This window comes from Crinia signifera, chromosome 5 (genome assembly GCF_055691185.1).
Source record: "Crinia signifera chromosome 5, ASM5569118v1, whole genome shotgun sequence".
In the NCBI taxonomy this organism is placed as follows: domain Eukaryota; kingdom Metazoa; phylum Chordata; class Amphibia; order Anura; family Myobatrachidae; genus Crinia; species Crinia signifera.
In genome coordinates this window covers 218,749,866-218,772,902 of record NC_139221.1, presented here as the reverse complement: position 1 = coordinate 218,772,902, position 23,037 = coordinate 218,749,866, and the positions used below count along the sequence as shown (strand labels likewise).

General features: G+C 53.6%; 1 protein-coding gene and 1 long non-coding RNA gene across 5 annotated transcripts in view; one reads left to right on the top strand and one right to left on the bottom strand.

Annotated features, from left to right (window-relative positions):
• The window catches only part of CNTNAP2 (contactin associated protein 2), a 1,678,538-nt gene that overhangs the window by 966,382 nt on the left and 689,119 nt on the right, over positions 1-23,037 (bottom strand). Inside the window, exon 4 of the mRNA XM_083188543.1 lies at positions 22,316-22,463. Within this exon, the coding sequence (XP_083044669.1) occupies positions 22,316-22,463 (148 nt within the window). The remainder of the gene's footprint in view (positions 1-22,315; positions 22,464-23,037) is intronic.
• LOC146080854 (uncharacterized) overlaps positions 4,560-23,037 on the top strand; it is a 34,405-nt gene continuing 15,927 nt past the window's right edge. The window contains exons 1-5 of one of the 4 annotated variants that reach the window (XR_014475006.1): positions 4,579-5,335; positions 8,827-8,940; positions 9,603-9,803; positions 15,737-15,878; positions 17,249-17,390. This is a non-coding gene — a long non-coding RNA (uncharacterized LOC146080854). Of the gene's footprint in view, positions 5,336-8,826; positions 9,014-9,602; positions 9,804-15,736; positions 15,879-17,248; positions 17,391-23,037 lie in introns of those variants that run through there. The other 3 variants (XR_014475005.1, XR_014475007.1, XR_014475004.1) reach the window with 3 other exon arrangements.

Here is a 23,037-nt window from a genome sequence, read left to right as displayed (position 1 = left end):
TAAATAAGCCTCAAACCCCAAACAGTGCAGTCCTGGCAAAGAGATGTGAAAATGTTACCAGAACATGTTGCAGTTGGTCATAAGCAATACATTGGGATTGTTTCATATGTGTTTCCTCAAATGTAAATGAAAAAAAAATACAACAATTTTTGGGCCTGATTCTAATCTTCTCTCTAAGCTGCGAAGCTCACAGCTTGCTGAGCAGTTGTGGCGCAGCCCCGGTGAATCCCCTCGCATGTGCCCACAGCAGGAGAAATCATTTGATTCATGCCCTCGCAAATATAATTCAGTGGAGACAAATATGATGTCAGCCGTCTGCCCCAGAGACACTTTGTCCCAAGTACATTTGCATGGGGACGCCAATGAAATGCTGGGTGTTACCATGCCCCATCGCTGCCACCATCCAGCCCCTTCCCTGTGCAAGCACCCTGTGTGAGAAATGGTGCTCACACAGAAGCCCTGCACATGCACAGAAAAGAATATGTGCATGCGCGGAGGCTTACCATTGGTCCCCCGTGCAAACACACAGAGGACCGATGAAACCAGAATCATGTCTATAGTGTAGCTCGCTACTTAAATAGAACTATATATTTATTAAAAAAGGTTATTAAACTCACAAAAGTAAAAAGGTGTAAGACATATAAAAATATAAATTAATATATGCTCCTCTCCAACATTCAGAAAACCTACCAGATAAAAGGAATAAATGCACACATCGATGAGTCCGTCTCTTTACTGTACTTTACTTATCTGTCCTGGGTAATAAGCATAGTAAAGTGTTTCTAGGAGCATAGCAGATAACTGCAAAAATGATTAGAATACACTGTATATACTCAGAATATAAGCCGAGGCACATTATTTTACCACAAAAAATGGGAAAACTTATTGACTCGAGTATAAGCCTAGGGTGGGAAATCCAGCAGCTATGGGTAAATAAACAATAAAAATAGATACCAATCTTCTTCCCAAAAAGAAAAAGGTGGTTTTAAATGGGGGCGTGCGGGTCACATTGGCATACCTACTCTCCCCTGACACTGACGCACACCACCTACCCCACCTGACACAACTATCACACACAGCATCACCCCCCCCCCTTCCACCATACACAACGCTCTCTGGCACATACAGCACCAAACCCACCCACTCATACACACACACACACACACACACACACACACATACACTGACAGCTCTGACACAAACATAACCCACCCACCACCACCGACACCTCTTTGACACACAAATTACCAAATCCCCATGCCACCCCATCCCCCAAGTTACACCTCTGTTACAGATAGAACCCCCCTCTCCCCCTGACTGCTCTCACACATCGCTCCCCCCCTCCATGTTACTTTGCCTGTCTCACACAGCATATCAGTGGAAGGCTCCAGTAGCCCTGGAACCATCGCAAAGCAGCGGGGTGTGGATGAGTCTTTGATCATAGGAGCTGCAGGCTGCAGACCGCGGGCATTCAGGCCAATCCCACCGCTGAGTATTGTCCTCTGCTCTGTCCCGCTGCGGCTCCAGGAATACAGAAGCCGCCATATGCGGATCCTGCTGCTGCAGTGCACCTGAAAGTACCTGCTAGCGGTAGCAGCGGGTCACTTCCTGTTTTCAGATACTGGCTGGGCGCCACAGATCCCTCCCTCCCCGGCTGGCCGTGTGCCGCTGCTCCCTCTCTCCCCAGGCTGGGTGCTGCTGACTGACCTGGGCCCCCCTGCCGCCCTTCACTCGAGTATAAGCCGAAGTGGACTTTGCAGCATAAAAAATGTGCTGAAAAAGTCGGCATATACTCGAGTATATCCGGTAAATGATTTATATTAAGTTATAAGTTACTCTTCTTTGTATTATTCTAATCATTTTATAGCCAAAACACTGGCATATACTAGAGTAGGGAAGGTGAGGATCTGTGTCCCCTTCCTTCCCTGACTGCACATCAATGCATGGTATAAGTGAAGCATGGCAGAATGTGAATGTGTCATTTGCAATACATCCTTGCCACTGTTTGTTTCCATTTATTTATTAAATTATTAACAGTTTCTTACAGCGCTTTACAGAAAATATTCGAACATTCACATCAGTCCCTGCCCCAGTGGAGCTTACAATCTATATTCCCTACCACATGTACACGCACACAGACATTCTAGAGTTAATTTTGTTGGAAGCCAATTAACCTACCTGTATATTTTGGGATTGTGGGAGGAAACCGGAGTACCCAGAGTAAACACACGCAAGCACAGGGAGAATACACAAACTCTGCACAGTTGGGCCATGGTGGATTCCATCTACCTAATTTATTCAGAAGGCATCAAGGTAGCTGCTCATGAAAGTGGAGTGCCGGGCCGGCACAAACTTCTATCTATCTATCTATCTATCTATCTATCTATCTATCTATATATATATATAGATATATATATATATATATATATACTCGGTACTGGCAGCCCGGCACTGTCCCTGGTTATCAATGCGCCTCGGTGCCCTCCCGGAACGTGATGAACAGTGGAACAGGAATTGTCTTATCAATCAAGGTCCATACACACTGGGCAACTATGCCCAGCGTGTATGGGCAGCGATGTCAATCATCGCTGCGGGGAAAGCCGCTCAGTGCATACACACTGAGCGGCTTTCCCCCTGCTCGGCGCCGATGGATGGGGGATGACGACATTGCATAGTGCAGAGCTATGCAAAGCCGTCCTTAACACCGCTCATCTGCTGATATAACCAGCAGATGAACGGCTTTCCTGGCGATGATGCGGGAGCGCACAGCAGTGCTCACTGCTCATCGCTAGGGCATACACACTGGGTGGCTTTGAGCTGAAAGACGCTCAAACAGGCTCTTTTGAGTGGCTTTCAGCTCAAAGTTGCCCAGTGTGTATGGGCTTTAAGAGTGTCTGGTTGTCAGATTTTGCTAATAAGAAATAACTGTTGCAGTCTGTTTTTGAAAAACAGTAACTGTTACAATAAGTATTACAAGTAACAGTGTAAACTGTTTAATGTATCATTTTAAATATCACTAAACATTAGATGTATTTGTTTATTACATCATAATACACTTCAACTTATTTAACTGTTAATATATTGGCTTATCTTTGGCATAACTATATGTCGTAATGCAGCCCTTTCAGGTTGCCAGCATAATGGATGCAAAACTGTTTTTCACACCAATTCATGTTCAAAATAAACTGCCACAAGTAAAGACAATAAACAGTAGTGTTTTAAATCCTGCACCTAAAGAACAGAGTGTAATGCATTGTTACTGGACTTACTGGAGCATTCAGTAAACAGTTTGTTGGACATTAGAAGACACATAGGTGCACTATTCTATTAAAGGCAAACAAAAGGGATTTACCCTGTTTTTTTTCCACCAAGTTTCTTTTCTTGATCACATCTATTACAGAGCATCCTCTCCCAAAAAAAAATGTTTTTTTAAAAAAACACGTTCCGGAGAAAACACCATATCCACAATTGAAACTATGAAAATGGGTAATTTTTAAGGGATTTTTTATCCCGCCAAAGTCAGTCACTTTGCACTAGGACAAGCTCGTATTCTCTTTTACTAAGCTAAAGTATATTAATAAACCACTCTAAGACATCCTGACATAATTTTAACTAGATTGGAGCATCTTCACAGTTTTCATCATTTTCACCAAAAAAGTGAAACTTTAGGCCTCCTGCCAGAACAGAAGATGTTGAATCAAAAATCTTTTGCAAGTTTCTTATTCAGGTCAAGTCACAACTTTCCCATACTAGCTGATTTTGAATTTCTCAATTTCAGTTTTTCCACTCTGTATATATATATATATATATATATATATATATATTATAAGGGCACGGTAGTGCCCTTATATTAAGGCTGAATCCAACGAACGGATTTTTCCCATAGGGAACTTTTCGGATGGGGGCATGGTGTTTGAGGGACTGCACCTCAAAAGTGACTGGGCATACTGAACTGAAATTTGGCATGTACGCATAGAATCGTCAACCGGTGCTGCGTGCCAAATTTCAGGTTGAAATATAAAAAAATGACCAATTGGGAGCGATCTAAACTTCCAACTGCCAGTTTTTTCCTGACACTCGCGAAATGACACTTTGTCACCCATGTTAGTCTATGAGGGTTTTTTTGGGAAGGCATAACTCGGGGTAGAGGAACAATTGAGACTTGGGGTTTGTTTTATTAGGTAGATATTGTCCCAGTGGAGTGCCTTTTGGGGTTGAGGATTTTCAGATAGGTACAGTTTTTTTATAATTTAGTGAAACATGCCCCATTATAGAGATAGGAGCTCCAACTTGTTGCGCAGCCGCAGGAGCCATCAGCTGGGGGAGTACACGGAGTGGCTTCACTTGGGTGTACCAAGATGGCCGACTCCTGCTCGCAAACATAAATTATTTTGTGTAAGTGGAATATGCGGTGTTTATGTTATACATGGGAGTGTGGGTGGGGGTAAGGATGGGTGCTGGGTGATCATTAGCCCTGACATGGCTGTAATTATATAGTTTAGTACGTCCGTGCTGTGCCAGAGATGACTGTAAGCTGAGTGAGTGACGTCATTAATTTATTCACTGCACTGCCGGGAAGTTCAAAATTTACAGTGCTGCTCTATGTGGCAGCCAGCGGGATGTGTTGCTCTGGCAGAGCTGGCCTTAGCCCATTGGCAGATTGGGCAGTTGCCTAAGCTCTAGGGCATCTGAATGGGCTTAGGGCATCTGGAGAGTACGCTTGCTATGGGACCCGGACACTCAGTGAGGTATCCCCATAGACTCATGTGTGGATCTGTGACTAGGATTGGCAGGCGTACAGAGGCTGGGTATAATTATTACAAGGTGCTAGTGACACCCATCTATGCCCCCACCAACCCCCTGCTGCCGAGGAAAATCAATTGGTGACACCACTCGGTAGCATCATCTCTAATATCCGCACGGGAAAAGCTGAAAGCAGCAGCCTCATCCCTTATTTTTAGAAGTAACTGGACACTCCAGGCACATTACACTAACGGGCACATTTATCAATAAACCGCGATGTTTTTGCGATAATATCGATGAACATCGCATTAACATCGCATTGCGATGTTGTGCTACATCACCTGGATTTATGAAGGGAGGTGGGCAGGGAGAGCAGGTGCGAAAGCGAGCTGTTCCTGCGATATTAGCTCCCTGCAGAGGCGAAGAGAGAACACTCCCCTGGACACTCCCCCTTTCCCCCCAGGCCAATCATTGTTCGTGCAGAAAGGAAGGGGCGTTGCCAGCTACAACACAGGCACTTCCTGTACACTGCAGACCTGCTGGGAGCACAGAGAGAAGCCCCGTGGAACCTGCCTCCCAGTCTTCCTAAACTGTAAGTATTGTAATATGGTGGGTCAGAATGGGGGCTGAGGGCAAGGGGTGCTTGTTTCCCCAAGGGAGGCAGGGAATGGCTGCTCCTGGCTTCTCTTCCGGAGGACAGCTAACCACAGAGGTATTCAGCATGGGGGAGCTTGTATAACTGTGCAGCAAGGCAGCGTCTGCACATGGAGCTGGGGTCAGATATTCTGCGTGCAGTCCAGTGTATGGTGACAGAGTTCAGCAGTGTGTGTGTGTGTGTGTGTGTGTGTGTGTGTGTGTTAGTGTGTCAGTCAGTGTGCCCCTGGTCACCATACAATGTGTGTGTCAGTCAGTCAGTGTGCCCCTGGTCACCATACAATGTGTGTGTCAGTCAGTCAGTGTGCCCCTGGTCCCCATACAATGTGTGTGTGTCAGTCAGTGTGCCCCTGGCCCCCATACAATGTGTGTGTCAGTCAGTCAGTGTGCCCCTGGCCCCCATACAATGTGTGTGTCAGTCAGTCAGTGTGCCCCTGGTCCCCATACAATGTGTGTGTCAGTCAGTGTGCCCCTGGTCCCCATACAATGTGTGTGTGTCAGTCAGTGTGCCCCTGGCCCCCATACAATGTGTGTGTCAGTCAGTCAGTGTGCCCCTGGCCCCCATACAATGTGTGTGTCAGTCAGTCAGTGTGCCCCTGGTCCCCATACAATGTGTGTGTCAGTCAGTCAGTGTGCCCCTGGTCCCCATACAATGTTTGTGTCAGTCAGTCAGTCAGTCAGTGTGCCCCTGGTCCCCATACAATGTGTGTGTGTCAGTCAGTCAGTCGGTCAGTGTGCCCCTGGTCCCCATACAATGTGTGTGTGTCAGTCAGTCAGTCGGTCAGTGTGCCCCTGGTCCCCATACAATGTGTGTGTGTCAGTCAGTCAGTCGGTCAGTGTGCCCCTGGTCCCCATACAATGTGTGTGTGTCAGTCAGTCAGTCAGTCAGTCAGTGTGCCCCTGGTCCCCATACAATGTGTGTGTGTCAGTCAGTCAGTGTGCCCCTGGTCCCCATACAATGTGTGTGTGTCAGTCAGTCAGTGTGCCCCTGGTCCCCATACAATGTGTGTGTGTCAGTCAGTGTGCCCCTGGTCCCCATACAATGTGTGTGTCAGTCAGTCAGTGTGCCCCTGGCCCCCATACAATGTGTGTGTCAGTCAGTCAGTGTGCCCCTGGTCCCCATACAATGTGTGTGTCAGTCAGTCAGTCAGTCAGTGTGCCCCTGGTCCCCATACAATGTGTGTGTGTGTCAGTCAGTCAGTCAGTGTGCCCCTGGTCCCCATACAATGTGTGTGTGTCAGTCAGTCAGTCAGTCAGTCAGTCAGTGTGCCCCTGGTCCCCATACAATGTGTGTGTGTCAGTCAGTCAGTGTGCCCCTGGTCCCCATACAATGTGTGTGTGTCAGTCAGTCAGTGTGCCCCTGGTCCCCATACAATGTGTGTGTGTCAGTCAGTCAGTGTGCCCCTGGTCCCCATACAATGTGTGTGTGTCAGTCAGTCAGTGTGCCCCTGGTCCCCATACAATGTGTGTGTGTCAGTCAGTCAGTGTGCCCCTGGTCCCCATACAATGTGTGTGTCAGTCAGTGTGCCCCTGGCCCCCATACAATGTGTGTGTCAGTCAGTCAGTGTGCCCCTGGTCCCCATACAATGTGTGTGTCAGTCAGTCAGTCAGTCAGTGTGCCCCTGGTCCCCATACAATGTGTGTGTGTCAGTCAGTCAGTCAGTCAGTGTGCCCCTGGTCCCCATACAATGTGTGTGTGTCAGTCAGTCAGTCAGTCAGTCAGTCAGTGTGCCCCTGGTCCCCATACAATGTGTGTGTGTCAGTCAGTCAGTGTGCCCCTGGTCCCCATACAATGTGTGTGTGTCAGTCAGTGTGCCCCTGGTCCCCATACAATGTGTGTGTGTCAGTCAGTCATTCAGTGTGCCCCTGGTCCCCATACAATGTGTGTGTGTCAGTCAGTCATTCAGTGTGCCCCTGGTCCCCATACAATGTGTGTGTGTCAGTCAGTCAGTCAGTGTGCCCCTGGTCCCCATACAATGTGTGTGTGTCAGTCAGTCAGTCAGTCAGTGTGCCCCTGGTCCCCATACAATGTGTGTGTGTCAGTCAGTCAGTGTGCCCCTGGTCCCCATGCAATGTGTGTGTGTCAGTCAGTCAGTGTGCCCCTGGTCCCCATACAATGTGTGTGTGTCAGTCAGTCAGTCAGTGTGCCCCTGGTCCCCATACAATGTGTGTGTGTCAGTCAGTCAGTCAGTGTGCCCCTGGTCCCCATACAATGTGTGTGTGTCAGTCAGTCAGTGTACCCCTGGTCCCCATGCAATGTGTGTGTGTCAGTGTGTTGTCGTGTGGGAGGATGTAGCTGCCTCCCTGCACTGCAGCAAAGTATGCCCCAGCCTGGCCGACACCTTGCAGTTTAGCAATTTGCTAGTATTTAGGGGGGTACACTAAGGGGCGCATTTATCATCAATGTGCAATGCCGACGTGGTGCCATCGCATTGTGGTATTGTGAAATACCGCCTAGATGTATAATTTTGAGGGTGCAGGGACAGGGCTCCGAAAGGAGCCCATCCCTGCGAAGCCCTGACCCAGAAGCCGGGGGGGGGGGGGGGGGGTCTGCGCATGCGCGATTATGCGCTGACCCCCTGTGACCGCACTGCCCCTCTCGGCAGTGCAATCCCGCAGCCATAGGCTACAATGGGCTATCGCCATCTCAGAATGGCGATGGCCCAGGAATGCGAAGCCAGGCTGCCCGATGTTGATACATCAGGCAGCATCGCATCCCCCATAGAATAGAAACCTATGGGGGATGTGGCCGGCGGCGTTGCAGGGCTGTCCCCCTTTATTACATTGAGGGGATACATAATATTTGACCCCCGAAAATGGGTGTTTTAGGGGATTTAGGGCCGCATTTATCAAGCAATATTTGCGGTTAAATCCCCGGAAACATCCGTTTTCGGGGGTTCACCGCAAATATTTAGTATCCCTGCTGCGATCCTCCCTGCAGCGCCGCTGGCCGCATCCCCCATAGGTTTCTAAGGGGGATGCGAAGCTGCCCGATGTATCAACATCAGGCAGCCTGGCATCACACCCCTGGGCTATCGCCATTGTAATATGGCGATAGCCCTTTGTAGCCTATGGCTACACTTCGCACTGCCTCTCTCTCCCTCTGACATGGGGGCCCATTTATAAAGGATCTGACCGAAATATCATCGCGTAGGATCACATTGTAAAATGCACCAGGATGTATCATGCAGGAGCCTGTCCCTGTGATGTGCTGAGCTTCACCTGCTGGGTGAAAAATTCAATTGATATGAGCGCAAATGTGATCCTGTGCAATCATTTTTCTGCCATATTGCATTGAATATGTGATCATAGATAAATGGGGCCCTTAATGCCAAACTTCAAATTAATACTTATTTTTCTTACTGCACGTAACCTGTATCTTTAAATAAACACTATGCTGTTACTTTTTTTTTTGTCTTCTAATTCTAGCAGTGGGGAGGAAGATAGTCAGCAGGATCACGCAAGCACAAGCCACAAATCCCAGTGTGATGAAAGTGTGCAAAAAAGAAAAGAGCACTGCGGTTCTCTGAAGAGGAAAATGAAGTACTTGTTGATTGAACTATTTATTACTGTTTTTTATGGTGTTTTATTTTAAAGTAAAACCATTTATATTTAATTTTGAATTGTTTTGCATTTTATTCAGCCAGCGCTGGCACACTTTATATTTTAGTTTACGAACTGTCCAGGTAAAAACTCCTTCACTCACAAATTCCAATCAGGATTCTGAATAAATTGGTTTCACTGACATTACGCCGAATGAGGATATATACACACCTCTATCCAGGGCTATTTTTCAGCAGGCTCCAGCAGGAACTGAGGCCCTTATTCTAGTTCACTCTTTCTGACAAAATATTTCTTAGATGGACAAAACCATGTGCACTGCAGGTGAGGCAGGTGTTACTTGTGCAGAGATAATTAGATTTGGGTGGGGTTTTACACCTGCCTCACCTGCAGTGCACATGGTTTTGTCCATCTAAGAAATATTTTGTCAGAAAGAGTGAACTAGAATAAGGGCCTCAGTTCCTGCTGGAGCCTGCTGAAAAATAGCCCTGCCTCTATCTATCTTTAAAAGTATAATCCTATAATTACATCTCTTACTTATTACTAATACCCCTCTTACACCACCGCAAAATTTTTTTTTTTTTCCTTGTGGTCTCGGGTCAGCGGCGGTGTAAAACGGGTTAACCCGTGTCTCTTTTACCCAGGTTCTGACCAGGGCAGGACTTGTGTAGCGGGCAGTGAAAAAAGGGTATGCATCCGATCTGGCTCTACCGAGAGCTACCGACTTCTCGTGAGATTTCCCCTGTACTTGACTCCCTGGACAGCCGCCGGGCGGGCCACACAGACCGGTGACTCTTAACCTGCGGCAGCCGCCGGAGCGTGGGGCGGCTGCCGCAGGGCAATTTGTAAGTGTATTTTTTTTATAGATGGCCCCTGAGGCATTTTCCCCCAATACAATACAAATTAGGACGCTGCAGGAGAGGGAAATAAATATTTTCTTCTGCAGCAGCCAGTTCTGCAGATGCTCTGGGCCTATTTGGAGTATGGTCCTGGAGCTGCAGCTCCATCAGGCTCATTGGTAATCCGGCCCTGCTTGATGTGTCCTGCCGCATGATTCTGAAAAGCAGATGCCTGAGCGGGTCGGGCTGGTTGATGGCCATCCCTACTCACTTCTCCACAACACAACAAATAAACAACATGAACATTTATATATGTAATAGTTAAAACATGGTTGTCAAATCTACAGGAATGGCCGAAAATCAGGTACCCCCCCCCTGGGAAGTTGGGCAAATCTCCCGCTGCCCCCCCCCCCCCTTCAGCCCCTGCCCCTTAGCACCCCAAATGGCGGCTTAGTCCCTATCTGCTACTACTTCCGGTTTGAGGTATAATGTGTAATTGGCATTACGGTGTGTGGCATAATATGTAATGGGCAGTACCTTGGCATAATGGGCACACCTTTTTCCATGCTAGGGCACACCCCTTGCAATTAGGCTCCACCTATTGTTGATTTGGTGCTGCCCACGTGAGGCCACTTCCAGATATTTTCCAGGGCCACTTTTAGTCCCCAATCCGCCCCTGCCCGCAGCCTAGCTAACTATACACCCCCCTGTAGCGCATCCCTAACTATACACCCCCCACCACCCCTGCAGCCTAACTAACTATACACCCTGCACCCCCACAGCCTAACTAACTATTCACCCCCCTGCAGCTTTACTATAATCTCCGCACCCCTGCAGCCTAACTATACACCCCCCATCCCCACGTCCTAACTAAATATACATCCCCACCCCCACAGCCTAACTATACACCCCCCTGTAGCCCAACCCTAACTCTACACCCCCCCTGCAGCCTAACTATAATCCCGCACCCCCACAGCCTAACTATACACCCCCACCCCCACAGCCTAACTATTTATACAGCCCCCACAGCCTAACTATAAAGTGCCCCCATGTGTACGCTGTCATCCCCTCACTGTGCCCCCCCATTTGTGTACGCTGTGCCCGCCCGTGTGTACGCTGTCCCTCCCCAGTGCCCCCCCGTGTGTACGCTGTGCCCCCGTGTGTACGCTGTGCCCCCCCCCGTGTGTACGCTGTGCCCCCCCCCGTGTGTACGCTGTGCCCCCCCCCCCCCGTGTGTACGCTGTGCCCCCCCCCGTGTGTACGCTGTGCCCCCCCCGTGTGTACGCTGTGCCCCCCCCCCCGTGTGTACGCTGTGCCCCCCCCCCCGTGTGTACGCTGTGCCCCCCCCCCCCCGTGTGTACGCTGTGCCCCCCCCGTGTGTACGCTGTGCCCCCCCCCGTGTGTACGCTGTGCCCCCCCGTGTGTACGCTGTGCCCCCCCCGTGTGTACGCTGTGCCCCCCCCGTGTGTACGCTGTGCCCCCCCCGTGTGTACGCTGTGCCCCCCCGTGTGTACGCTGTGCCCCCCGTGTGTACGCTGTGCCCCCCCGTGTGTACGCTGTGCCCCCCCCGTGTGTACGCTGTGCCCCCCCCCCCGTGTACGCTGTGCCCCCCCCCGTGTGTACGCTGTGCCCCCCCCGTGTGTACGCTGTGCCCCCCGTGTGTACGCTGTGCCCCCCGTGTATATGCTGTGCCCCCCATGTGTACGCTGTGCCCCCCAGTGTGTACGCTGTGCCCCCCCGTGTGTACGCTGCCCCCCAGTGCCCCCCCCCGTGTGTACGCTGTGCCCCCCCCCGTGTGTACGCTGTGCCCCCCCCCCCCCGTGTGTACGCTGTGCCCCCCCCCCCGTGTGTACGCTGTGCCCCCCCCCCCCGTGTGTACGCTGTGCCCCCCCCCCGTGTGTACGCTGTGCCCCCCCGTGTGTACGCATTATTATTATTGTAATAATTATTATTATTATATTTCCTACACCCAGACTCTGTGCATACCCTTTCCCCCGTCACTGTCCCTGTATGTACCCTACCCCCCCCCCAGTGCCCGCCGTGTGTATGCTGTCCCCCCCAGTGCCCGCCGTTTGTTTGCTGCCCCCGTGTGTACTCTCCCCCCTGTACTGCAGCTGCACCCAGGTAAATCCGTTCCCCCACTGTCCCTGTGTGTACCCTGTCCCCCACCCCACTATCCCTGTATGTACCCTGTCCCCCACCCCACTATCCCTGTGTGTGCCCTGTCCCCCCCAGTGCCCATGTGTGCACTGTCCCCCGCGTGTACGCTGTCCCCTCCCCAGTGTCCCCCGCGTGTACGCTGTCCCCTCCCCAGTGTCCCCCGCGTGTACGCTGTCCCCTCCCCAGTGTCCCCCGCGTGTACGCTGTCCCCTCCCCAGTGTCCCCCGCGTGTACGCTGTCCCCTCCCCAGTGTCCCCCGCGTGTACGCTGTCCCCTCCCCAGTGTCCCCCGCGTGTACGCTGTCCCCTCCCCAGTGTCCCCCGCGTGTACGCTGTCCCCTCCCCAGTGTCCCCCGCGTGTACGCTGTCCCCTCCCCAGTGTCCCCCGCGTGTACGCTGTCCCCTCCCCAGTGTCCCCCGCGTGTACGCTGTCCCCTCCCCAGTGTCCCCTGCGTGTACGCTGTCCCCTCCCCAGTGTCCCCTGCGTGTACGCTGTCCCCTCCCCAGTGTCCCCTGCGTGTACGCTGTCCCTCCCCAGTGTCCCCTGCGTGTACGCTGTCCCCTCCCCAGTGTCCCCTGCGTGTACGCTGTCCCCTCCCCAGTGTCCCCTGCGTGTACGCTGTCCCCTCCCCAGTGTCCCCTGCGTGTACGCTGTCCCCTCCCCAGTGTCCCCTGCGTGTACGCTGTCCCCTCCCCAGTGTCCCCTGCGTGTACGCTGTCCCCTCCCCAGTGTCCCCTGCGTGTACGCTGTCCCCTCCCCAGTGTCCCCTGCGTGTACGCTGTCCCTCCCCAGTGTCCCCTGCGTGTACGCTGTCCCCTCCCCAGTGTCCCCTGCGTGTACGCTGTCCCCTCCCCAGTGTCCCCTGCGTGTACGCTGTCCCCTCCCCAGTGTCCCCTGCGTGTACGCTGTCCCCTCCCCAGTGTCCCCTGCGTGTACGCTGTCCCCTCCCCAGTGTCCCCTGCGTGTACGCTGTCCCCTCCCCAGTGTCCCCTGCGTGTACGCTGTCCCCTCCCCAGTGTCCCCTGCGTGTACGCTGTCCCCTCCCCAGTGTCCCCTGCGTGTACGCTGTCCCCTCCCCAGTGTCCCCTGCGTGTACGCTGTCCCCTCCCCAGTGTCCCCTGCGTGTACGCTGTCCCCTCCCCAGTGTCCCCTGCGTGTACGCTGTCCCCTCCCCCAGTGTCCCCTGCGTGTACGCTGTCCCCTCCCCAGTGTCCCCTGCGTGTACGCTGTCCCCTCCCCAGTGTCCCCTGCGTGTACGCTGTCCCCTCCCCAGTGTCCCCTGCGTGTACGCTGTCCCCTCCCCAGTGTCCCCTGCGTGTACGCTGTCCCCTCCCCAGTGTCCCCTGCGTGTACGCTGTCCCCTCCCCAGTGTCCCCTGCGTGTACGCTGTCCCCTCCCCAGTGTCCCCTGCGTGTACGCTGTCCCCTCCCCAGTGTCCCCTGCGTGTACGCTGTCCCCTCCCCAGTGTCCCCTGCGTGTACGCTGTCCCCTCCCCAGTGTCCCCTGCGTGTACGCTGTCCCCTCCCCAGTGTCCCCTGCGTGTACGCTGTCCCCTCCCCAGTGTCCCCTGCGTGTACGCTGTCCCCTCCCCAGTGTCCCCCGCGTGTACGCTGTCCCCTCCCCAGTGTCCCCCGCGTGTACGCTGTCCCCTCCCCAGTGTCCCCCGCGTGTACGCTGTCCCCTCCCCAGTGTCCCCCGCGTGTACGCTGTCCCCTCCCCAGTGTCCCCCGCGTGTACGCTGTCCCCTCCCCAGTGTCCCCCGCGTGTACGCTGTCCCCTCCCCAGTGTCCCCCGCGTGTACGCTGTCCCCTCCCCAGTGTCCCCCGCGTGTACGCTGTCCCCTCCCCAGTGTCCCCCGCGTGTACGCTGTCCCCTCCCCAGTGTCCCCCGCGTGTACGCTGTCCCCTCCCCAGTGTCCCCCGCGTGTACGCTGTCCCCTCCCCAGTGTCCCCCGCGTGTACGCTGTCCCCTCCCCAGTGTCCCCCGCGTGTACGCTGTCCCCTCCCCAGTGTCCCCCGCGTGTACGCTGTCCCCTCCCCAGTGTCCCCGCGTGTACGCTGTCCCCTCCCCAGTGTCCCCCGCGTGTACGCTGTCCCCTCCCCAGTGTCCCCCGCGTGTACGCTGTCCCCTCCCCAGTGTCCCCCGCGTGTACGCTGTCCCCTCCCCAGTGTCCCCCGCGTGTACGCTGTCCCCTCCCCAGTGTCCCCCGCGTGTACGCTGTCCCCTCCCCAGTGTCCCCCGCGTGTACGCTGTTCCCCTCCCCAGTGGCCCCCGCGTGTACGCTGTTCCCCTCCCCAGTGGCCCCCGCGTGTACGCTGTTCCCCTCCCAGTGGCCCCCGCGTGTACGCTGTTCCCTCCCCAGTGGCCCCCGCGTGTACGCTGTCCCCTCCCCAGTGGCCCCCGCGTGTACGCTGTCCCCTCCCCAGTGGCCCCCGCGTGTACGCTGTCCCCTCCCCAGTGGCCCCCGCGTGTACGCTGTCCCCTCCCCAGTGGCCCCCGCGTGTACGCTGTCCCCTCCCCAGTGGCCCCCGCGTGTACGCTGTTCCCCTCCCCAGTGGCCCCCGCGTGTACGCTGTCCCCTCCCCAGTGGCCCCCGCGTGTACGCTGTCCCCTCCCCAGTGGCCCCCGCGTGTACGCTGTCCCCTCCCCAGTGGCCCCCGCGTGTACGCTGTCCCCTCCCCAGTGGCCCCCGCGTGTACGCTGTCCCCTCCCCAGTGGCCCCCGCGTGTACGCTGTCCCCTCCCCAGTGGCCCCCGCGTGTACGCTGTCCCCTCCCCAGTGGCCCCCGCGTGTACGCTGTCCCCTCCCCAGTGGCCCCCGCGTGTACGCTGTCCCCTCCCCAGTGGCCCCCGCGTGTACGCTGTCCCCTCCCCAGTGGCCCCCGCGTGTACGCTGTCCCCTCCCCAGTGGCCCCCGCGTGTACGCTGCCCCCCGTGCCCCCTGTGTGTATGCTGTTGCCCCTGTGTGTGTATGCTGTCCCCCCCCAGTGCCCCCGTGTGTATACACTGTCCCTTCCCCGGTGCCCCCGTGTGTATACACTGTCCCCTTCACAGTGCCCCCCTGTGTACGCTGTCCCCTTCACAGTGCCCCCCTGTGTACGCTGTCCCCTTCACAGTGCCCCCCTGTGTACGCTGTCCCTTTCACAGTGCCCCCCTGTGTACGCTGCCCCCCTAGTGACCCCGTGTGTACGCTGCCCCCCCAGTGACCCCGTGTGTACGCTGCCCCCCCCAGTGACCCCGTGTGTACGCTGCCCCCCCCAGTGCCCCCGTGTGTATGCTGCCTCCCCCCAGTGCTTCCGTGGGTACAGTACCCCCGTGTGTATGCTGTCCCCCCCAATGCCCCCGTATGTATGCTGTCCCCCCCAGTGCCCCTGTATGTATGCTGTCCCTCCTCCGTGTGTGCGCTGCCCCCCTCCTCCGTGTGTGCGCTGCCCCCCTCCTCCGTGTGTGCGCTGCCCCCCCTCCGTGTGTACGCTGCCCCCCCCTCTCCGTGTGTGCGCTGTGCCCCCCTCTCCGTGTGTGCGCTGTGCCCCCCCTCCGTGTGTATGCTGTGCCCCCCCTCCGTGTGTATGCTGTGCCCCCCCTCCGTGTGTATGCTGCCCCCCCCCTCCGTGTGTATGCTGTCCCCCCCCCTCCGTGTGTATGCTGTGCCCTCCCCTCCGTGTGTATGCTGTGCCCTCCCCTCCGTGTGTACGCTGTGCCCCCCGTGTGTACGCTGTGCCCCCCTCCGTGTGTACACTGAGCCCTTTAATATTATTATTTATTATATTTCCTGCCCAGACGCTGACCTCCCCATGCCACCGCCAGGACTGAGGAGCTTCCACAGCCTGCAGACCAGATTCAGGCGCTTCCTTGAGTTGCCCTCGCCACCGAGAAGGCAGAAAGAAGACACCCAGGCCATCAGAGGAGCAGCTGCATCCAGGTAAATCCGTCCCCCCACTGTCCCTGTGTGTACCCTGTCCCCCACCCCATTGTCCCCGTGTGTACCCAGTACCCCCATGTGTACGCTGTCGCCTTCCCAGAGCCCCCATGTGTATGCTGTCCCCTTCCCAGAGCCCCCATGTGTACGCTGTCCCCTTCCCAGAGCCCCCATGTGTACGCTGTCCCCTTCCCAGAGCCCCCATGTGTACGCTGTCCCCTTCCCAGTGCCCCCATGTGTACGCTGTCCCCTTCCCAGTGCCCCCATGTGTACGCTGTCCCCTTCCCAGTGCCCCCATATGTACGCTGTCCCCCTTCCCAGTGCCCCCATGTGTATGCTGTCCCCTTCCCAGTGCCCCCGTGTGTACGCTGCCCCCCCCCAGTGTCCCCGTGTGTGCTCTGTCCCCCCCAGTACACCCGTGTGTGCTCTGTCCCCCCAGTACACCCGTGTGTGCTCTGTCCCTTCCCAGTGCCCCCGTGTGTACGCTGTCCCCTTCCCAGTGCCCCCCTGTGTACGCTGTCCCCTTCCCAGTGCCCCCCTGTGTACGCTGTCCCCTTCCCAGTGCCCCCCTGTGTACGCTGTCCCCCCCCAGTGCCCCCGTGTGTACGCTGTCCCCCCCCCAGTGCCCCCGTGTGTACGCTGTCCCCCCCCAGTGCCCCCGTGTGTACGCTGCCCCCCCAGTGCCCCCGTGTGTACGCTGTCCCCCCAGTGCCCCTGTGTGTACGCTGCCCCCCCAGTGCCCCGTGTGTACGCTGCCCCCCAGTGCCCCGTGTGTACACTGCCCCCCCCCCAGTGTCCCCGTGTGTGCTCTGTCCCCCCTCAGTACACCCGTGTGTGCTCTGTCCCTTCCCAGTGCCCCCGTGTGTACGCTGTCCCCTTCCCAGTGCCCCCCTGTGTACGCTGTCCCCTTCCCAGTGCCCCCGGGTGTACGCTGCCCCCCCCAGTGCCCCCGTGTGTACGCTGCCCCCCCAGTGCCCCCCTGTGTACGCTGCCCCCCCCCAGTGCCCCCGTGTGTACGCTGCCCCCCCCAGTGCCCCCGTGTGTATGCTGTCCCCCCCAGTGCCCCCATGTGTATGCTGCCTCCCCCCCAGTGCTTTCGTGGGTACAGTGCCCCCGTGTGTATGCTGTCCCCCCACATTGCCTCCATGTGTATGCTGCACCCCCCAGTGCCCTCGTATGTATGCTGTCCCCCCCAGTGCCCCTGTATGTACGCTGTCCCGCCCCCCAGTGCCCCGTTTGTACGCTTCCCCCCCAGTGCCCCGTGTGTACAGTGCATCCGTGTGTGCGCTGCCCCCCTCCGTGTGTACGCTGTGCCCCCCTCCGTGTGTACACTGAGCCCTTTAATATTATTATTTATTATATTTCCTGCCCAGACGCTGACCTCCCCATGCCACCGCCAGGACTGAGGAGCTTCCACAGCCTGCGGACCAGATTCAGGCGCTTCCTTGAGTTGCCTCCGCCACCGAGAAGGCAGAAAGAAGACACCCGGGCCATCAGAGGAGCAGCTGCATCCAGGTAAATCCATCCCCCCACTGTCCCTGTGTGTACCCTGTCCCCCACCCCACTGTCCCCGTGTGTACCCAGTGCCCCCATGTGTACGCTGTCCCCTTCCCAGAGCCCCCATGTGTATGCTGCCCCCATGTGTACGCTGTCCCCTTCCCAGTGCCCCCGTGTGTACGCTGTCCCCTTCCCAGTGCCCCCGTGTGTACGCTCTCCCCCCCAGTGCCCCTGTGTGTACGCTGTCCCCCCCCCCAGTGCCCCCGTGTGTACGCTGTCCCCCCCATTGCCCCCGTATGTACGCTGTCCCCCCCATTGCCCCCGTGTGTACGCTGTCCCCCCCAGTGCCCCCGTGTGTACGCTGTCCCCCCCAGTGCCCCCGTGCCCCCGTGTGTACGCTGTCCCCCCCAGTGCCCCGTGTGTGCTCTGTCCCCCCCAGTAAACCCGTGTGTGCATGCTGTCCCCCCCCAGTGCCCCCGTTTGTACCCTGCCCCCCCAGTGCCCCCGTGTGTACGCTGCCCCCCCAGTGCCCCCGTGTGTACGCTGTGCCCCCGTGTGTACGCTGCCCCCCCCAGTGCCCCCGTGTGTACGCTGCCCCCCCCAGTGCCCCCGTGTGTACGCTGCCCCCCCCCAGTGCCCCCGTGTGTACGCTGCCCCCCCCAGTGCCCCCGTGTGTACGCTGCCCCCCCCAGTGCCCCCGTGTGTACGCTGCCCCCCCAGTGCCCCCGTGTGTACGCTGTGCCCCGTGTGTACGCTGCCCCCCCAGTGCCCCCGTGTGTACGCTGCCCCCCCCAGTGCCCCTGTGTGTACGCTGCCCCGCGTGTACGCTGCCCCCCAGTGCCCCCCGTGTGTACGCTGCCCCCAGTGCCCCCCGTGTGTACGCTGCCCCCCAGTGCCACCGTGTGTACGCTGCCCCCAGTGCCCCCGTGTGTACGCTGTCCCCCCCAGTGGCCCCGTGTGTACGCTGTCCCCCCCAGTGGCCCCGTGTGTACGCTGTCCCCCCCAGTGGCCCCGTGTGTACGCTGCCCCCCCAGTGCCCCCGTGTGTACGCTGCCCCCCCAGTGCTCCCGTGTGTACGCTACCCCCCCAGTGCCCCCGTGTGCGCTGTCTTCCCAGTGCCCCGTGTGTGCGCTGTCCCCCCCAGTGCCCCCGTGTGCGCGCTGTCCCCCCCAGTGCCCCCGTGTGCGTGCTGTCCCCCCAGTGCCCCCGTGTGCGCGCTGTCCACCCCAGTGCCCCCGTGTGCGTGCTGTCCCCCCAGTGCCCCCGTGTGTACGCTGCCTCCCCCCAGTGCTTTCATGTGTACAGTGCCCCCGTGTGTGTGCTGCCCCCCAGTGCCCCACCCCCCGCGTGTACGCTGTCCCAGGGGTGTGTTATCATTAAACATTTAAAAAATCTAATTTTATTCTTACACTGAAATTTAAAATTTTAAATAAATAAAAAATAAATTGAAAAAAGCTATGAAATTACATTGACAAAAAACCTTACGGTTTCACATGTCCCATTAAGGCTTCTTACACATGATCTGGCATTTCTGAAACCTGTTGTAACTCTTCCACTCAAACGCCAAAAAGCAATGAAATTCCGATCATTAAGGCTGACGCCTTAATGGACGTGTTCCTTGCGCAATACAGATATGGTACGCCATCACAGCCTGTGGGTAAGTGCAGATTCAGCACTCTCACAGAGTGAGATTGCTGTCACTCACACAATGGTGGAGCTGCTAATTCACAGATTTGTGTGCTCATTGGAATACACACATGCAGTCTATGCAACTGAAGGTCTGAGCAGTTATGTGGCGCACTCATCCTAATAAGTACCTGCAATCATCTAAAACTGTCTAGCCCACTGAATTACTATAGGGATCATTCTAGAACCCGCCATCTTTGAAAACCCATGCAATTCCTCTTCCCTGCCTGGGGTGTAGCTGTCTGCTGTAGTGCTTCTAGCATAGTGTGATCTGTATATCAGCACCGCAAACCAGAGCTGTGCTAGAATCACTACAGCAGACAGCAACACCCCAGACAGGGTAGAGGAACTGCATGGGTTTTCAAAGATAGCAGGTGCTAGAATAAACACTATTACTAGAACTATCCCACTGAGGGTCCAACATCTCTCACACTCACTACATATATCCATTTCATTTAGTATTCACATACAGTTACCAGAAACATCTTTCATAATTGCAAAAACTATAATGCTCCCAACTACTATGCATCTACACTTTCTTCTCCTATACGCCTTCATGCTGCTCTGTCTTCCCCAATCCCTACTGCTGTGTGTATTCCCTCATCCACACCAATGTGTCTTTTCCCATCTGCACTGCCCTGTCTTTCCACACAGATGTTTCCTTCTATCTGTGCCACTGGCTTCCCCTCTATTAGTGATACTCTGTCTCCCCCTCCATCCATGCTGCTCTGCCTGCATCATCCATGACACAGTTTCCTTCCATCTGTACTGCTGTCTCCCCTCTCCATCTGTACTGCTCTGTTTTCCCTTTATCCCCTTTGCTCCGAACACCCTCCCCCATCAGTGCTGTCTTTCCTTCAACTGCTCCTGTTTCCCACCCAATCGCATCACTCTGTCTATACCTTCCCCAATCTGTGCCACTGTTTTCCACCCATCTGCTTCTTTAGTCCCCCATCAGTGCTCCAATTAGCACACAAATCTGTGAATTAGCAGCTCCACCATTGTGTGAGTGACAGCAATCTCACTCTGTGAGAGTGCTGAATCTGCACTTACCCACAGGCTGTGATGGCGTACCATATCTGTATTGCGCAAGGAACACGTCCATTAAGGCGTCAGCCTTAATGATCGGAATTTCATTGCTTTTTGGCGTTTGAGTGGAAGAGTTACAACAGGTTTCAGAAATGCCAGATCATGTGTAAGAAGCCTTAATGGGACATGTGAAACCGTAAGGTTTTTTGTCAATGTAATATATATATATATATATATATATATATATATATATATATATATATATACACAAGCCAAGGGTTCCACTACTAAAAACAGAGATAATACCAATAAACTCATCTGGGTCAACTCTTTTCACCACAAAAGCAAACAAATTCAACACAACGACAAAAAATATTGGCCATTACTTACTAGCGACACCACCCTACCAGGGCTCAAAGACAAAAAGATTATGTGTGCTTACAAGCGTGGCAAAAACTTGAGGGATTATTTAGTTAAAAACAGTATTTCTTACCACCCACCCAAAGCGCCCACCTTCCTAGGTAATCCTAAACCAGGCTGCTTTCGCTGTTGTGGCTGCACTACCTGCAGAGTCAGCTGCCATACAAAATTTGTGGTGTATCTTTTAAGTTGCCCCTGTGGTCGACATTATGTCGGCAAGACCGACAGGGCATTTAAAGAGCGGGCCACAGCCCACCGTACTAACATAAAAATAGCCATAGTTGCTGGACATGGGAAGCATCCTGTAAGAAAACATTTTGTAGAGGCACGACATCCCTTGACCTAAGATATAGAATTATAGACCATGTGCCTCCTCTTCCCCGTGGCGGTGACAGGTCACTGGTTTTACTGCAAACCGAATGCCGCTGGATCTACACATTAGATACATTGGCGCCCTGAGGCTTGAATGAAAACCTCGGTTTAACCTGGATCAATGATCTAGCTCCTGTGCTTCCAGCATGCAGCATTCAGACACTGGAAGCACAGGAGCTAGATCATTGATGCAGGTTATTGCACTATACCTAGTGGAAATATCATCCTTTAATCCTACTTGAGATTCTCTTATCCTGTGGGAAAAGAGTTCTTTTCCATAATCATTAACACTATCAAGAAATCTTTAAACCTAACTTCAAATGGTTTAGAGAACATAACCGCTGATGAAGTCATTTATGACAAAATGCGTCGGGTATCATTTTTGGAAGAATTGGATTATGGAATCCGTGTCTGTTTTGATCTAATAAATTTTACTTATTTTAATTGTATGGTCTACCATTTAATTGTTGATTGAGGTGGTGGATCACATCAAGCGCACCCTATATCTTTTCTTTCTATCTATCCTATCTATCTTTTCCATCCTCCACTAACAGGGAGGATTTATAGAGTGCTGCTATAACAACCAACGCAAACGAAAGTCTATCCCACTTTTGAGATATATATATATATATATATATATATATATATATATATATATATATATATATATATATATATAACCATAGCTATTTCTATAATCTATTTGTAAAATTATTTAATTTAAAACTTTTATACAACAAAAGTATACATTGTTTTCAAAACGTTCCCTCACTTTTTAAACTTACTGGCTGACAGCAAGTGGTAACAGGTCCCCAAAATGAGCAAGACCCGAAATGTGAATTAAGATACATTCTAATTCTGGATTTAGCTATGATGTGTACTAGATTTTAATATAAAAATGTTACTAATAAATATCACAAGAATAATAGTGAACGTGACTCTACCATTGAAATTCTGATAAGGGTGTAACATGGTAATACATACTTTGTGTGTGCAATCATGTCTATTGAGGAGACTATTGGGGTATTCAATAAGTGCCAATATTTCCTGACGGGAAATATTGTCAATCGCCTATTCAATGCTGCCATTTCTGACACCATTGAAGGAAGATTCCGGCAAAACAGATCCGGCTTTAAAACAAGTTGGATCTGTTTTGTCGGAAACGGGCACGGATTGCCGAATTCAGGGATGTTTTTTGACAATCCACGGCCGTTTTTGCCGACATGCCCACTTTCTGACACTCGACAGCTGGAACATTGAATACAGCTGTTGATTTTTAGTCAACCTGGCCAAAAATGGCCCGGGATTCTGACTGTCGGGACGTTCCAAGAGTCGGAATACTATATTTAATGTCCCCGTATAACTGTATTTGCCTCATTATGTACAGTTTACATAAATGCATGATATTGGGGAAAATACTAAGTACATAAACTTACAGTATGAGCAGCCATATAGTTCAACTCTTAGTCCAATTTGCCCTTCTCCATTCCAGTCCAGTGGAACAATGCGTACATAGCGAGCAACTATGGGATGTCGTAAGTCATGTCGGACAACTGTGTCAGAGTTAACATTTCCAGGAAATGCCTGTTGGAAAATAGAGAATAAAAGTTTATATAAACATTTAGTAATTACCTTGATTAATGTCTGCACATAAAAATAGGTTTTGATTATGGCATCATTCAATGTGTAAGAGTAATGTGGACAGTGCTTCCTAATGACAGCATTCTGCTTGTTTTCTGTTAATTCACTGAGTTTTCCAATAAGGTCATATGCATTACATTTATTGTGCGTGTTTGTTATAGTACATTCAACAAAATCAGAGTTGCAGACGTTGGGGGGGGGATTTTGAGCTTGAAAGCTCTAGTGTTCAATGTGTTGAAATCTCCCTGTTGACAAAGTGATGAAAATTGGGTATGCTCCTCTCCTATTGCAAGGGAGTGAATGGAATCTAATGATGCTGAATGAAAAATTTCCTGGGCATTATCACTTCCATGTGTCATTCATTTTAATCTAGCAGCATGAAGAGATTAAATATTTTAAAGTTATTGCTTTCTAAGTGGAAACCAGCTAGTAGTAAATGAGTTGAACTTTCACTGGATCATTTTTAAATCCCTTAAAAAAACTGTTTATGAGGTACGGTATTGCAGAAGCTATTTTA